The sequence below is a fragment of the Paroedura picta genome, chromosome 2 (assembly GCF_049243985.1).
Source record: "Paroedura picta isolate Pp20150507F chromosome 2, Ppicta_v3.0, whole genome shotgun sequence".
NCBI classification, from domain to species: domain Eukaryota; kingdom Metazoa; phylum Chordata; class Lepidosauria; order Squamata; family Gekkonidae; genus Paroedura; species Paroedura picta.
The window spans coordinates 169945518-169963527 of NC_135370.1; the positions used below are offsets into that span (position 1 = coordinate 169945518).

Sequence of the window (18010 nt, forward strand, 5' to 3'; positions counted from 1 at the left end):
TTCACCTTTTACTGGGTCATCATTTTGCAGCAAATTTAGCCCTGTAGGGTTTTCAAGACAAGAAATAGAGGTGGTTTGCCATGGCTTGACTTTACATGGCAACATTGGTATTCCTCAGTGTTCCATCATCCAAAAGCTAACCAGGGCTTAGTTTAGCTTCCTAGATCTGGTGAGATCTTTGGAGATTCTAAAGCAGAAGTTGGATAGCCATCTGACGGAGAGGCTGATTCTGTGAAGGTTCAAGGGGGTGGCAGGTTACAGTAGATGAGTGATAGGGTTGGGAGTCTTCAAGCAAAGGTTGGATACACACTTTTCTTGGATGCTTTAGGATGCTTAGGGCTGATCCTGCGTTGAGCAGGGGGTTGGACTAGCTGACCCACAAGGTTCCTTCCAACTCTATGATTCTATGATTCTAAAGTCTCAGGTTCAATCTCCGGCGTCTCCAATACATAGGACCAGGTGAAAGACCTCTGCCTGAGATCCTGGGGGCGCCATTATGAGTCGTAGTAGAATAGGTCGTACTTGTTTTGACGTACTAAGGGTCTGCTTCACCATGAGGCAGCTTCATGTATGCATATACATAAGCCTTGTAATTGCACCTTTGCGGGTTGTAGTCTGTAATGAATTATTTTGTTCTTTTACACTTAGCCAACTTGACGGCTTTAATGCAAGGCAGAGGGACTTCTCCTGTGACTTACCCCCAAAAACGTTCAGAGAGGGACGTAGCTTCCTGAGCCTGTGACGCATACAGGCATTTCTGTTCCCCCCACTGTTGCCTCTAGTCCAGGGGTAGTCAAACTGCGGCCCTCCAGATGTCCATGGACTACAATTCCCAGGAGCCCTTGCCAGCATTCGCTTGCGAATGCTGGCAATGGCTCCTGGGAATTGTAGTCCATGGACATCTGGAGGGCCGCAGTTTGACTACCCCTGCTCTAGTCAAATGGGGTCTCCCAGTTCTTACGGTATTCCCACAGTCTCTCTCTAGCCCAGATGCAAAGAGAGGAACGGCTATTGCGCATCCAGTCTTTTCTTTGCAAGTTGATGGCTCGTCGCCTACGGGGAGGGGTAAAAAAAAAAAATTAAAAAGTGGATTTTCGAGTCACGCTGAAATCACTTTTCAGCTTCCCGAGATCCAATTTCCATGGGTCTCTCTCACGACTCACAATCCTTTGAAAGCGAGGCGTTCTAGCAGCCAGGACCCCCGCCAGGTCCGCCGTGGCTTCTGAGGAGGAAGAAGGCTCGTGTTCATTAGATCTCCTAAAAAGGAATTGAGAACTAATTAAAAGGCAAGTAGATGAGCAGTTATCGAGTGTGCAGCAAGCTCCGCTTGGAGCGTCTGATAATCATTTTCATGCTGGGCGTTACGGGGCGACGGTGCTTATCGCGGCTTATTAATCAGCGACGGATTGAGAGTCTGCCAAGGAACTCAAATGGCGTTGGAGTGTTTGTGAGTGTGATACACGCAAGAGCCCATCGCGGAAGAAGAGGTTGTGTAGTCCAGTGTTTCATAATACCCATTGGCCTTCCCCTCCCCCCCTTTTGTTCCCTGAATTAAAAACGGGAGGCATCCTTAGAAACAGTGCTGGGTCATCTAGCCCAGTGGTCCCCTACCCACGGTCTGGAGACCGGTACCGGTCCGTAGATCAGTCGGTACTGGTCTGCGGCTCCTCCTCCCCGGCTGCTGCCTCGGGGGCTGCCCTGCCACTCTGCCACCGGCTCACCTTTGGTGCTCTCCAGCGGCTGCCATGGCTGGGGCTCCCCCTTGGCATGGTACTGGGCAGCTGCTGCTGGCAGCGCCCCCTAATGGTGGCGGGAAATCAGGGGCGCCAGCAGGAAAGCAAGTGGAGCAGGGGCTCAGGCAGCGGCAGCGACATCCCTCGGCAAAAGACTACCCCCCTCCCGGGCCTCAGTAAAATTGTAAAGCATTGACCGGTCCCCGGTGATAAAAAGGTTGGGGAGCACTGATGTAGCCAACTCCCCAGCAAAAATGCAGGAAATTCACAACTACTCCTCACCCTGAGTTCCCCAGTGACCATTGCTGTATGCCCAGAGGAAGGCAAAAATCTTCCAGGATCCACGGGCCAATCAGGCCTGGAAGAAAATTCCTTCTGGACCCCGGAGTGGTGATTTGGAATAGATGAAAAGACAAAATTTTCCATTCACTATAACAGCACCGTAACCTGTAATGCAGTGTCTGAATTGCATCTGAATCATCAAATCATGATTTGGATACCACCGATGGACAATTGAGCTCGGAGTGATAAGGCAGCGACATGCAGTCTGAAAGCTCTGCCCATGAGGCTGGGAGTTCAATCCCAGCAGCCAGCTCAAGGTTGACTCAGCCTTCCATCCTTCCGAGGTCGGTAAAATGAGTACCCAGCTTGCTGGGGGGTAAACGGTAATGACTGGGGAAGGCACTGGCAAACCACCCCGTATTGAGTCTGCCATGAAAACGCTAGAGGGCGTCACCCCAAGGGTCAGACATGACCCGGTACTTGCACAGGGGATACCTTTACCTTTACCTTTTATGTCAGCATTGATCCGGGTACTTTTCAGCCTATCTGAATCGAATGGCCCATCCCTACGACTTCGAGACCCTTTTGCGTAGTGAAAAACTTAGTGCAAATAAACCCAAGTCTTCTTCTTTCTGTTTCTGTTATTGCAATAATTTATTTCTCGTCTCACTTTAGTAGGTATGTGGCCCACAAGCCTACCCTGGCACACAGGAATGGCTGCTGTCACTTATACCGTGGCTTGATTTGGCCCCGCCTCTCCTTGCCCTCGCCTCATTTTGCATCTCCTCTCCTTTCCTTCCAGGACCCGCGATTATCAGCTTTAATTTTCGACAAGCTTCAAGTGCCTGAATATTTACAGAAACCCAGGAGCGAAGGAGAGAGCCGGTGCGATGTTTGCGCTGCCCACCTGAACCAGCTGAAGCAAGAAGCCATCCAGGCCATCCACAGCATTGACCTGGCCGGCTGCCAAGACGCCGCGGACCCTCCTCGCAATGCCGTGGCAACGGCCGCCGTGCTGCCACGACTGGCCCCCCCGAACGTGGTCACCGTGTCATCTCAGAGGGACTTGTCTCTTGTGGCCGGGCCGGTGGGCAGGCAGCCTGGAAAAGCGACGAGTCTTTTCCCTTCGACAGAAAGGAAGAAGGGGATCGGGTGGCCACAAGCAGCGGGTGGGTTCCCAAGCTCCAGCATGCAAGTGACTGTGGCTCCCGGCGGCCTTAGTGGGGCATTGAGCTCAGTAACGATCCAGGCACAGCAGTACCTCGAGGGGATGTGGAGTATCTCCCGGGTGAACAGCTTCCTTCCTCAAGCGTGTCTCGTAAGTAATTGACCAATCGGACTCGGGTATTTTGAAGCTTTTAAACATAGCTCCTCCCACTTTACGGTGGTTCTGGCCAAAGATAACGCTGCAAATTCTAACTAGCTGTCTGACCGAATGCCCGTTTACCTGGCAAATGGGCTTAATGAGAGTTGCGTTTGAAGTAAGAATCTTTTTCTTTTACGCGGTTAAGGTGCGGCTGACAGTGGCGCAAAATGTTCGTGGCGAAGGAAGCGAACAGAGTTGGTTGGCCATTTTCTGCCTCTGCATACTAGACTTTCTTGGCAGTCTCCCTCTTACGGGTATTAACCAGGGCTGGGCCCAGTTTCGCTTCCAAGATCTGAAAAATCGGGCCACCAAGTGCTTGGTGTTAGACCAAGTATTGGTAATGCTAGAATTCCATGACCATGATTTCAGAAGTGACGTTTGATCCTGAAGTGCCCTGTTATGGATCAGGGCAGAGTTGCTGGGCAGGGGCAGCTTGAAGGGGAAAAGACAGGCATATCTCAGAGAAAAGGGGCTTATAGCCACAACAGAGAAGGTATTTCCTATCAGAGAAACTGCAAGGAGGCCTCCCCTCTCTGTTCCTCCCTTTCGCAACATGCTAGGTTCAATCTATATGGACCCTCCTTGGCTGTTTATTTATTTATTTATTTATTTATTTATTTATTTATTTATTTATTTATTTATTTATTTATTTATTTATTTATTTATTTATTTATTTATTTATTTAGCATTTTATTTACATTATTTATATTACACCTTTTTTTCTTAGGGCTTAAAGCGGATCACACAGTCAATACAACTGGCAAAATGGGATGCTAAATAAACAATGAGACCCAACCCGAAGTTCTTCAGATATCAGGAGAACGCACAAAACTTATACCCAGAATTAAACTTGGTTGGTCTTAAACAGGGGTGTTCAAAATGTGGCCTTCCAGAAGTCCGTGGACTGCAATTCCCATGAGCTGGGCTAGGGGCTCATGGGAATTGTAGTCCATAGACGTCTGGAGAGCCACACATAGGCCAACCATGGTCTTAAAGTTGCCACTGGACTCCAACTTTGGTCTGCTGCTTCAGACTAGCACGGCTACCTCCTTGAATCGCTCTCTAAGTAAGAACGGTGAAGTCTGGCCTCTGTATTACTTTATGCCTGTGGTTGGTATTTAGAAATGCTCTGTTGACTGCTATAGGGGAGGGGGGGAGGGCTGAGATTTCTTTGGTTCAATGTTCTTGCCTTTGAGCAGTCCCAGAAAGTTGCCAGGTAAGCTGTCCCTCCACTGCAGTTCTACTTTTATGCGATCAACTTCTGAACTCGGCATAAAAGTAGGCCCATAATCCTCTTGCGACGCCTGTGCAAATAATTGCTGTCTGGGGTCGCTGGATTTTCTTTGTCCATTGAAGAGTATAATTATGAATGCTTCTCTCCCCCCCCTTCATGTAATAGCTTTTTATTCCCCCCAAAGTTAACAAACTGGAATACAAATTGCACGTGCTTTAGAGATAATCCTCCCGGATGACATACGACAGCTGTTCAAAACGGAACGGCTTCACTAAATTCTCGGAAAATATTAAATTAAAAGCGCAGGGACGGAAAACGAAATGTAATTACCTGCGTCGGGCTCTGGTCGAGGTTCGGCTAGCCACCGATATTAATCCGCGAATCGGCTCGCGGTGTGCAAATATATGAACAACGGCGGGATAAAAATAATGTCCTTTTGTATATTCCCAAATAAGTTCATAAAAATGGATAAGGTAGCTCTTGCGAGCGCAGTCAAGACATCGCGTAAAACAGAGCAAGTTTGGCAATTCCAGCCCCCTCCCCAATGCGATATACGGCAAAGCAGAAGCGATACGGAGTTATGTGGGCCTCAAATGTAAGCGGGCTGTGTGGGGCTGTTTGCTCAAACAAGAGTAGGTTTTCATGATAATTTCTCAAAAGCCTGCCTTCAGCGGAGCTATCCTGCTGATAACATTAAACAAACATGTACTAGGCTTGGAGACGAGACCAGATTTAAAAAGGCTCTTTGCTTCTGTTCAAACATCCCCACATTGATTTGATTTCCCCATCCTCTGAATCTTTATTTCAGCACGGGATTCTCTTTCCTGGTGCCGAATCTACATTAAAACAAATGCTGTGGCTCAATGGAAGAGCCTCTGCTTTTGCGTACAGGAAGCCTCGGGTTCAACCTCTGGCATTTTAATTTATTTTATTCCCTTATTACACCGCCCTTCCTTGTGGCTCGGGGCGGTTTACAACAGGGGTAGTCAACCTGTGGTCCTCCAGATGTCCATGGACTACAATTCCCATGAGCCCCTGCCAGCATCTGCTGGCAGGGGCTCATGGGAATTGTAGTCCATGGACATCTGGAGGACCACAGGTTGACTACCCCTGGTTTACAACATATCTCAGTATACATGCTCCAGTGTACGACAAGACACAACACGTTAAATTCAGTAGACTGCAACATTTTAAAACATAGTTTAACCATTAGCCATTTAACCATTTGAACATTTAACCATCAGACTGAGGATTGCCCCACAGTGTTCCAGTGGGCATGTCCGATAGGGGGTGGATTCCAGAGGGCCCTGTAGACCAGGGGTAGTCAAACTGCGGCCCTCCAGATGTCCATGGACTACAATTCCCAGAAGCCCCTGCCAGCATTCGCTTCTGGGAATCGTAGTCCATGGACATCTGGAGGGTCGCAGTTTGACTACCCCTGCTGTAGACGTTATATGTTCATTGGCCACAACCAAAAACTTGGCGGAGCGGCACCATTTTGCAGGCCCTGCGGAACTGCTCCAGCTTCCATTAAAACAGCGGTCCTCAAACTGGGGGTCACGACCCCATGAGGGGTTGATCAACCCTTTTACAGGGGTCCCCGAGACAGGGCATGGTCATTGTCATGGCGCTGGCCTCCTCTGCACTGCCTTGCAGATTTCTTTGGCTTTGTGAGCTCCTAAGCGGCCAAGGTGAACTGAGGTGCACATCCAGCTGTGCCTGCATGTGAGTGCCGGCTGGTAACCCCGGCACTGCACCTCTGACCGTCCCCTTGCGCTGTGGAGCTGGCCACTTCGGGCTTCCGTGATCGCCAGTGGGCTGGAGTGCGCAACCCTACGACCCCCTTTGGGTTGCCGAGTCCGCCACCTGCACTGCTGCAGTGGCGGTGTGGCAGCAGCGGCACCTTGGCAAACCAAAAGGGGGGCGCACCATCAGGTAGGTTGAGAAACACTTCATTAAAAGGAGTAGTATTAGTAGATGATGTGAAAGATCCAGGAGAGCTTATTTGCAGTCTGTAACAGATAACAGCCTCTTGTGGCGCAGAGTGGCAAGGCAGCCGTCTGAAAGCTTTGCCCATAAAGCTGGGAGTTCAATCCCAGCAGCCGGCTCAAGGTTGACTCAGCCTTCCATCCTTCCGAGGTCGGTAAAATGAGTACCCAGCTTGCTGGGGGGTAAACGGTCATGACTGGGGAAGGCACTGGCAAACCACCCTGTATTGAGTCTGCCATGAAAACGCTAGAGGGCGTCACCCCAAGGGTCAGACATGACTCGGTGCTTGCACAGGGGATACCTTTACCTTTACTTTAACAGATAATACTGATCTCAATGGAATGATAGCCTGATTCAGGAGAAGTCAGCTGTATGTGTTCAGTGTTAATATTGGGGTTTCCTGTAATGCCATGTATGCCTTGTCTCGAGCCCACCATGGGAGAATGGCGGTATAAAAATCTAGTAAGTAATAAAAATAGGGTTAAAAACGCACAGGATCATGTTAAATACCAAAAAAGAAACAGCAGTGGCAACAAACTGATTATAAGAACAGTTTATGATGGGTATCTGATGGAAGGAGCTCTGACTCTTGAAAGCTTATAATCATAGAATCAGAATTGGAAGGGGCCTCCTGGGTCATCTAGTCCAACCCCCTGCACTATGCAGGACACTCACATCCCAATTGCTCATCCACTGTCACCTGCCACCCCCTTGAACCTTCACAGAATCAGCCTCTCTGTCAGATGGTTATCCAGCCTCTGTTTAAAAATTTCCAAAGATGGAGAACCCACCACCTCCCGAGGAAGCCTGTTCCACTGAGAAACCACTCTAACTGTCAGGAACTTCTTCCGGATGTTTAGACAGAATTTCTTTTGAATTAATTTCATCCCATTGGCACTTATACCAGCCTTTCTCAGTAACCAGAGGATAAGAGGAGGAAGGAATAACTGGGGATGGGACACAAATGGCACATGATCTCAGACACGTGCACAATGAGATGAGCAGATACTGCTTGGGAGAACCGGAATTCAGAGAGCCCTGAAACTTGAGCCGAATGGAAAGCTGCAGCAAGAAGAACAGAAACCGAGATTTTTCTCAAGAAATACCGAGCAGTCAAGATTTCTGCGCTGCTTTGCTGATGTTTACCTAATCAGCAAGTTAGCTAATAGGCCTTGCTGGTAGGAGTCAGGTTAGAGAAAAGTCCCTGCAGAGACAAAGAATAATAATGAAAATATATCAGCTACTACCTAGAAATTAGGTATCAAAGGGTAAGACATGTCTGGATCCCCAAGGACCATTAGTGTCTCTCACAGCGGATGTGGCAAAACATCATAATAAGTGCAGGGTAATTTGAATCAACTTCGCAGTATGTGGAAGGTATATTAGGAGAGAGAGCAAAACTGACATTCTTGCCCTACCCAAGGATGGATTCTTTTTTTTTAATTACGTATTGCATTTAGATCCCATTATTACATCTACCCCCCCCCCCCCCAACAATTGTGGAACTCAAGGGACGTCACCTTGGACTCCCTGGAGGGGTTTCATCCAAACACTGACCTTGGCTAGAGATACTTGGTGATGGAACGTAGAAGAAGAAGAAGAAGAAGAAGAAGAAGAAGAAGAAGAAGAAGAAGAAGAAGAAGAAGAAGAAGAAGAAGAAGAAGAAGAAGAAGAAGAAGAAGAAGAAGAAGAAGAGTTGGTTCTTATATGCCGCTTTTCTTTACCCAAAGGAGTCTCAAAGCGGCTTCCATTTGCCTTCCCTTTCCTCTCCCCACAACAGACACCCTGTGAGGGAGGGGAGGCTGAGAGAGCCCTGATATTACTGAAGAAGAAGATGAGTTGGTTCTTATATGCGCTTTTCTCTACCCGAAGGCATCTCAAAGTGGCTTACAGTCACCTTCCCTTTCCTCTCCCCTCAACAGACACCCTGTGAGGTGGGTGAGGCTGAGAGAGCCCTGATATTCCTGCTCGGTCAGAACAGCTTTATCAGTGCTGTGGCAAGCCCAAGGTCACCCAGCTGGCTGCATGTGGGGGAATGCAGGATCAAACCCGGATCGCCAGATTAGAAGTCTGCACTCTTAACCACTACACCAAACTGACTTTCACACCAAACTGGCTCTCTCAGTACTGTCAAGTTGCAGCCAAATGGTAACCCCACAGGCTTTTCAAGTCAAGAGATGTTCAAAGGTGGTTTGACGCTGCCTCTCTCTGCATCATGACCCTCACATTCCTTGGTGTTCTCAAATCTGAATACTGAACAGGGCGGACCCTTCTTAGCTTTTGAGATCTGATGAGATCAGGCTAGCCTGGACCATGCAGGCCAGGGCAAACATACTTGAGTAGTTTTTATGCCCCACTTTTCCCTATCTGAAGAGAGTTCTGCCAGGACTTCGTGGTCAGTTCAGCACGATCAGGACTGTGCTGAGCCCAAGGTCACCCAGTTGGGAGTAGTGGGGAATCAAAACTGGCCCGCCAGATTAGAAGCCACTGCTTTTAACCATTACACCAAGATATCTTATGGTCACGCAGACCATTGGCCTCTCAAGGGCACCAGGAATAATCATAATATGAAAATTAATTTCTTAACTTTAGGCTGTCGTATTTGAGTCTCATGATGAGAAGACAAAAGTCACTGGAAAAAGCGATAACAATAGGAAAAGACAAAGACCCAAAATGAGATGGGTGGGGGGGATTCAATCAAGGAAGCCAAGGCCCTCTGTTTCCAAGACCTGGGAGAGACTGTTAATGACAGAACATTTTGGAGCTCATTAATTCATGGGGTCACCATATGTGGGAAGGAACTTGATGGCTTTTCACACACACAAACACTCACAAATTATAATCCTGGATACCTCCCTTTCGATGGAACAAAGGAAGGGAATTATCTGTCCAGTGGCTTAATTAAAGATCAGAAGTTTAACAGTCTCTGTTATCTCTTTTATTTACACTTGGACAAAAATATCCATATATTTTTGTACCTTTCCAATTATTATTTGTTATATGTGGCTCAGAGACCGTTCTGGCAGAGTCCAAGTGTAAATCAAAGAGATAACAGAGACTCTTAAACTTTTGATCTTTAATTAAGCCACTGGACAGATTCTTTCCTTCCTTTGTTGTATTTCTGGAATCGCCCACCCTCTTCTTGCATCCCTTTCGATGGAGGCATAGATCACGAGAGTAGGAAGGTTGGCATTCTACCACCCGCACCAAGCCAACTACTAGTGCCCTACTTGGCTCCAGAACACCTAGTCACAGTGATCCATGCAACGGTCACCTCCAGACTGAATTTCTGCAACTCGCTCTATGCAGGTCTACCCGTATCCCTGACTTGGACACTATAGCTGGTCCAGAATGGTCAAGGTCCTTACAAGAACACCATGGAGATTTCACATCCAGCCCATGCTCAAACAGCTGTACTGGTTACCAGTTAAATTCCAGAGCATGCTTAAGTCCTGGTACTCACCTTTAAGGCCTTTCGCAGGCTGGGCCCAGTATACCTGAGAGTCAGTTTGGTGTAGTGGTTAGGAGTGCGAACTTTTAATCTGGCGTGCTGGGTTCAATTCTGCACTCCCCCACATGCAGTCAGCTGGGTGACTTTGGGCTCGCCACGGCATTGATAAAGCTGTTCTGATTGAGCAGGAATATCAGGGCTCTCTCAGCCTCACCCACCTCACAGGGTGTCTCTTGTGGGGAGAGGAAAGGGAAGATGACTGTAAGACTATATACCTCACAAAGAGCTCTGTGCTCTGCCACTGCTGGTGATCCCTGGCCCCAAGAAAGCATGTTTGACTTCACCCCAGGGCCAGAGCCTTCTCCATCCTGGCCCCCAGCTCATGGGACGAGCTCTCAGAAGAAATCTGGGCCCTGTTGGAGATACTACAGGGCCTGCAAAATGGAGCTCTTCCACCAGGCATTTGGTTGAGATCCAACAGAAGCAACAACATCTGCTGGGCCCCCAGAACCCCTCCCCTCACACAGATATGCCCTTGGAGCAAAACCCTGGATTGACCAACCTATGTTGCTGTTAATGTTTTAATTATAATGTTCCATGCAAAGTCATGCAATGTTCCATGTAAATTGCCCAGAGCCGTAAAGCAGTGGTCCCCAACCTTTTTATCACCGGGGACCACTCAACGCCGGGGACCACTCAACTCCGGGGACCACTCAACGCCTTTTACTGAGGCCCGGTGCGGGAGGTAGTTTACTCCTCTACTCTCAACCACTGCCCTAACGCTCTCTGATCGCTATGTAATGTTTAAACATCCCTTCAAAATAAGACTGACACGCCACAACCATGAACATAAGGAACGTTTTATTTTCATGGAAATTTTAACTCATGACAATGACAAATCAATGGGAACCCTGAGCTTGTTTCTCTGCAACGAGATAGTCCCATCTGGGAGTGATGGGAGACAATGACACCCAAAGTGTGTTGTAAAGGGCCGGGGGGGGGGATGAAGTAAAGGGGGGGGAGAAGGCGTCTTTCGGGGCCCACCTCCAATTAGTCGAAGGACCACATGTGGTCCACAGCCCACAGGTTGGGGATCGCTACCGTAAAGAATGGGTGGTATAAAAATCGAAATAAAATAAAATAAATAAATCAAATTAAGAAAAATCCTTCTGTTATTATTGAGCCATGTTTTTACCTCTATTATAATTTACAAGTTTTCTGCAAATCGCCCTGAGTTGCGAGGGGAGAGCGGTATATAAATATAATAAATAAACAAAGAACTGGCTATTGCTAAGGTGCCTTTCCGCCTATGAATGATCTCCAGCTACATTGTGTTGGAGGCTGGGCTCTGATGGGAACAGGTGAAATCTAACCCAACTGTTTTTGATCTTATTCTTGCTGTTTGCTGGCCCTACCTGGCTCCTACAGCTAGTCTGGGCACGTCCTTTTACAAGCGACTGTAATAGCAACAGCTTGGCCTGCAGGTGAGACGAGATCAAATGGAATAGGGGGTTTGTTTGTTTAGGCGGGTTTTAAAAAAAAACCTGGCAGAATGCCTGGGGAAAAGATGTTTTCAGGACATTCCTCCTCCTTACGGGGAAGATGATGGTGATGCCTCTCTTGTCTACAAGTGCGACCCCCTAGCCCAGTGGTTCCCAACCTTCCTAATGCCGCAGCCCTTTAATACAGTTCCTCATGTTGTGGTGACCCCCAAGCATAAAATTAAGCAACTGTTCTTTCACTGAAGTTAAACCGAAACTGGCCAATGGTGTGAAGATCCATTGTTCATGAGTGTATATAAATTCTTTTTTTTTCAGGGTTTCTCAGTTTAGTTCTGCCTCTTGTCCCGCCATGCTGATCTCGCTCTTTTCCACTGCTCCAGACAAACGCTCTATCTCGATCTACCCCGCAAGGCTGTTGTGTGGATGGCGCCCCTCCCCCCGGCCAAGCTGCTTGCCCTGCCACGACCCCTGTGAAAGGGTCGTTCGACCCCTAAGGGGTTGAGAACCACTGCCCTAGCCACATTCTTATAGAAGAGTTCAATAACCTGCCGAGTGAAACTTTCAAAACGAATCTCCAGCGTTGCTAGATTTCTGGATAGAGTCATAGATTCATAGAATCTTAGAGTTGGAAGGGACCTCATCGGTCATCTAGTCCAACCCCCTGCACTATGCAGGACACTCACATCCCTATGCACAGGGAGGGCATACTATGCCACGAAGAGAACATCTGCATACAGACTACTTATGTAAAATGTTGTCCCACACCCAGGAATTACAATGTAAGTATGCAAAGATTACACCAGAAGAGGACAGAAGCATGTTTGGTTGAGCACTGTCAATCTGGCTTCTTGACAAGCAGCGAATGTGATCTCAGTTTCTAGACAATCACAGGAAAAGAGGAAAGATGCATATAAAAGGGATCAATTCTCAGGTAACATATTCAGATGTTAGGTTTTCTTGTGAAATCTTCTTAATTTCACAGTTCTTGTTAGAGGGTACAAGGCCAAGAGAGCCAGTTTGGTGTAGTGGTTAGGAGTGCGGACTTCTAATCTGGCATGCCGGGTTTGATTCTGCGAGCAGTGATATCAGGGCTCTCTCAGCCTCACCCACCCCACAGGGTGTCTGTTGTGGGGAGAGGAATGGGAAGGCGACTGTAAGCCGCTTTGAGCCTCCTTCGGGTAGGGAAAAGCGGCATATAAGAACCAACTCTTCTTCTTCTTCTTCTTCTTCTTCTTCTTCTTCTTCTTCTTCTTCTTCTTCTTCTTCTTCTTCTTCTTCTTCTTCTTCTTCTTCTTCTTCTTCTCAGTTTGTGGAGGTGCCATTAACTGAACCGTGAATCAATCCAGTTCATGGTCCACAAACCCTGTTGAAAAGGACCACAGTACCAATGGGGTGTCTGGATAGGCCAAAAAACAGCTGAGCTTCCCACCACTTAGCTGTTTTGGGGGCTTTCACAGAGGTTTAAAGGGTCTCAGGATCCCTTTAAACCCCTTCAAGAGTTTAAGCGGGAATTTACAGCAGGTGGTTAAAGGGACTTAGAATTTGAAGCAGGGGGTTAAAGGAACTCAAAATCCTTATAAACCCCTGCTTTTTGCTCTTGCCAAGAACTGGCCACAGGGTGTCTGTTGTGGGGAGAGGAAGGGGAGGTGATTGTCAGCCGCTTGGAGACTCCATCTGGAAGTGAAAAATGGGGCATGAAAACCAACTCTTCTTCTTCTATATGAGTTAGTTCTTCCCCTTAGTTCCCAGGTTGATTTGGGAAATCCCAGCAGAAAAAGGCCCCCATAGAACAATACGGTGGGTCGGGCCAGCAATGATTGGTGGTACACACTGTAAACTTGCTAATGCAAGAGCACTACTGTGTCCTTTGATGCTATGCTGGCGGAACCGTGCATACGGCATTAAAGACAGTCAATGTGCTTCATTCTTGCGGACTCCATCCGGCTTTTCTTTTCTTCCTCTTTTTTTGTTATTCATGCATTTTAAGGGAATTCATTACAAATCTGAAGAGGAACTCAGCTGGGCTAATTGGAAAAGATTTATTGCGCGACTGCTAAGGATGTGGCATTGTTTCATGACAGAATGTGCGTAAAATTGTGTGGCGGGTTCCAGTGGCATTCAGCATGGGCTTTTAGTTCGCCTTCTTTCCATTTGCGTGTAATATTGATTTTATTTCACTGTTCAGGGCCGTAATGGATTTATAATTAGAATACAGTCCCAGTAATCAATGATGAGATTATTAGGCATATAAATAGAACTTTTGAGACTAAGATGAGGTAATTTCCTGCTGTAGCTGGGGATCAATCATGGGGTTTCTCTGTGCATTTCTAAATAGCACTTGTGAGATTTAAGATTGAAGGGCCTCTAAAGAAGTAAATTTCGGGCTGGCCGCTTAGATTTTCTGCTAAGTAAAAGGGCTGTTTTCTGTCAGGTCACTTTGGTGCAGCGGATTGAGTGTCTGTTCAACATCTGTAGACACATTCACATTTTGGGGGGTAGTTTTTCCCCTAAAGAATACATTTCTGGAAAAAGTCTGACAATTCTGGTGCTTGTATAAAAGGTATTCTTGATTTGTGATAGGTTTTAGAAGAGAGAGGGGGTGTTTCCCTCCATTGAATACGCATGATCCTGCGTTGAGCAGGGGGTTGGACTAGATGGCCTGTTTGGCCCCTTTCAACTCTATGATTCTATGATTCTATGAAACTGCTTTATAATGAATCACACCATGGGTCTGTCAAGGTCAGTGTTTGCTACAGAGACTGTCAGGGGCTCTCTGGTGTCTCAGGTACTGGCCTTTTACATCACCTGTCACTTGATCATTCTATCTGGAGATGCCGTGGATTGAACCTGGGGCCTTCTGCATGTCAAACAGTGGCTGTACTGCTGAGCCAGCCCTCCCGCGCCATAGTCCTTCAAAGTGGGTCTCCAGGATCACAGACTGGAGGTCTTTCAGATTACCTACCACCTGATCCTTAACTGGAGATGGCAGAGACTCAACCTGGGACCTCCTGTATGCCAATCAGATGCTCTACCACTGAGCCACAGCCCTTAACACTAAGCCCCATTCTTCTCGTCATTACTCTGGAGTCGTCCTCTTAACCCCTTTAACTTCCCATAGTGGGTGGGAGTTAATTATTTTTATGATATATATATATAATTATTAAATTTATTTCCCACCACTCCCGAGACCGGCTCACGGCGGGTTACAACATGTCCAGTAAAACCCCATTAAAAGTTGACAACAAAATCATAAGAAAGCTAAAACATTGTGGTGGTAATGCTTCAAAACTCCCCAGCCCCCCATCTGGAGGGGTAGTAAGAGGGGCCAAGATAATAAGGACTAGCTGCTGCCTAACTCCGGGGGGGGGGCACTGATCTTCCTTGCTACCCCAGCCTCAACCATAGATCAGGTGGAAGAGATCCGTTTTGCAGGCCCTGCGAAATGCATGAAATGCATTTGGGCAGATCCTGCTTTGAGCAGGGGGTTGGACTAGATGGCCTGTATGGCCCCTTCCAACTCTATGATTCTATGATTCTAAACCCTGGAATTTCTTGATGGCCTTGGAAGGGTTTCCTCAATGCATGGGAGTTAATTAATGTTTAATATATTTTAAAAATTTGTTCAACATTTTTCGGGTGATATGACCATATATGGTCATGTCAACCCGTTCTCCCCCCCCTCAAATGGCCAATGATGGGCCTGGAGAGGGTGGGAAGGGGAGGGGCCCCTGGTGGGCGTGTCCACAGCTCTGCTTCCCAACCATATTCTGCACAATTGAGTCACTTCTGGGGTTTCTCAAAACCTGAAAAATGTTTCAGGGGTTTCTCAGTGGTTAAAAAGTTGAGAGGGGCTGGCTTGTGCAAGTTTCTAGCAAACTTGTAAATTCTTGCTTTTCCCAGTTCCTTACACCACCCTTTGTCATTGGAGTAAACCAGGGGTAGTCAAACTGTGGCCCTCCAGACGTCCATGGACTACAATTCCCATGAGCCCCTGCCAGCGCAGGGGCTCATGGGAATTGTAGTCCATGGACATCTGGAGGGCCGCAGTTTGACTACCCCAGGTGTAAACCAACAAAAATGGTGGCTACGTATTTTATTCTTCCCTGCGTAAATGGTTCTTTTTGATCACAGTGGTGTTGGGAGCTCTCAGTGAGCAGTGGACAAAGCAGTCTGGTTTGAGTTCAACAAAGCACTGTGCATCTCTAATGCGATATCAGTAAATAGAGGTCAGACAAGGTTTCGTTCCCAGTCCACCCCCTTCCCCTTCTCGGTGATGAATCCTTGGCAATAGAACAGATTACTTTACTCCTGCATCATGGATTTGTACCCCCATCACTTGCTGAGCTGTGAGGCTAAAAGGCTGTTCTGAGCACAGGCCAAGGTGGTGTGTTAGATTGGCAGCCTTGACCCCTGTCAAATTAGAGATCTGGAAGAAGTGGCATCCAGTCGCGGCCGCCTTCTGGCAGCCCTTCCTGGGATTTTTGAGGCAAGAGATGCAGGTGGTTCACCATTGCCTGGGTCTGCATAACAGCCCTGGGCTTCTTTGACTTCCCATCCAAGCACCAGTTTGGTGTAGTGGTTAGGCATGCCAGCTTCTAATCTGGCAAGCCGGGTTTGATTCTGCACTCCCCCACATGGAACAGTCTGGGTGACCTTGGGCTCCTCACAGCCCTGATAGTGCTGTTCTCACAGAGCACTACTGTCATTTCCATTGCTCCCCCCTCCCCTGAGTGTAGTTCTCTCATAGTTTCTGTGCCTGTGATGGGCGGAGCCTATATGCCTACTCCTGGCTTAAACCACCTCCTCTCTCTCCCTCTCCCCAGTCATTTTTGAGACTGCCTGGTAACACAGGTAATGATGTCACTTCCAGTGATGTCACTTCTGGGGGCATGGCAGAGAAGTGTGGTCTGCTGATGTCACTTCCGGGGCTCAGCAAAACCTGAACCATTATTCCAGGGGCTTCTTCATGGCCAAATAGTTGAAAAAGACTGCTCTTAGGGATCCCTTAATGGATCACTGGCAGTCTTCAAGCAAAGGTTGGATGCACACTTTTCTTGGATGCTTTAGGATGCTTAGGGCTGATCCTGCATTGAGTAGGGGGTTGGACTAGATGGCCTGTATGGCCCCTTCCAACTCTATGATTCTATGATTCTATGATTCTATCTTCCCACCTCTTTTTAAAAAGGAAAATATAAGCCATATCGCCAACGCGCAAATCCTTCTCTCTTCTAGTTTTGCCAATCAAAACCAAACTCTCACTCTGGCGCTCTCTTTCCCTCTCTCCATCCATTCTTGGTTTACGTCTACTTATCTTTCCTTTCCCTTTAGAGGCTAATTGGCTCTTCTCCTTCTGCTCTCAAGCCCCTGGGCCAATTAGCTGCTAAAAGGAGAAAGAAGATAAGTAGAGGTAAACAATCTGCCCACCTTATCAGATTTCGGAAGCTAAGCAGGGTCAGCCCTGGTCAGTATTTGGTTGGGAGGCTAGCAGAGAAGTCCGGGGTTGCTAGGCAGAGACATCTCTGAATGGCTTTTGTCTTGAGAACCCAACAGGGTCAACTTAATTTGGTTGGACTCAACAACGCTTTCCACCACCACCACCAAACCATGGAGGAAGCTGGCTGGTGGTGGGTCATACTTTCCTCTGGTTCCTCTTTTCCTATCTAGCTTTCTTTGCTTGTCCATAATTTTCAGCTGTCAGGGCCTAGCTAGGCACAGCAAATTGTGCCATAGATGGGTGCTCCTTGCCATATTGCACTCCTCACGTGTGGTTTGTGCTGGGGGCTGCATAAAGTGCGGCCAATAGTCACACTAATAATAAAAGTGATTATTATATTTATTTATTTATATTTTTATACCGCCTTCCCAGAAGGCTCAGGGTGGTTTACATACAACGTTAAGCATAGAACATAGTCAAAAATAATATCAACAATAATCCAACAGTGGTTTCAATTAACATCAATAATATTGATGAATTGGATCAACAATAATATAACAGGGAACTCCAGTTTGGAATTTGGAGGAATGACTTGAACACATGACCACATGAAGCCGCCTTATACCCTTGGTACATCCAAGTTGGTATTGGCAGCAGCTCTCTGTGGCAGTCTTTCTCAACATTTCCTACCATTGAGAAACTACTGAAGCATTCTTCAGGCTTTGAGAAACCCCAGAAGTGGCGCGATTGTGCAGAATATGGTTGGGAAGCATAGCTGTGTACATGTCTACCGGGGGTCTTTCTCCTTCCCACCCTCTCCAGGCCCATCATTGGCCATTTTGCAGGGGGGGAGCGGATTGACCTGACAATATATGGTCATATCACCCGATAAATGTTTAACAAATTATTAAAAAATCAACCAACAATGATTCTCATCCCTTATGTGGACCATCCACATAAGGGGCAAGAATCTTTGTCTCCTGCCCAGTCCCTCCTCCCCTCCACCCCCCACTCCCTTC

At 47.4% G+C, this 18010-nt stretch overlaps 1 protein-coding gene across 2 annotated transcripts in view; it reads left to right on the top strand.

The window, feature by feature from the left end:
- The window catches only part of KIF26A (kinesin family member 26A), a 205902-nt gene that overhangs the window by 91756 nt on the left and 96136 nt on the right, over positions 1–18010 (top strand). For both annotated transcript variants that reach the window (XM_077323808.1, XM_077323809.1), the window contains exon 3: positions 2818–3333. In XM_077323808.1, coding sequence (XP_077179923.1) covers positions 2818–3333 — 516 coding nt within the window. The remainder of the gene's footprint in view (positions 1–2817; positions 3334–18010) is intronic.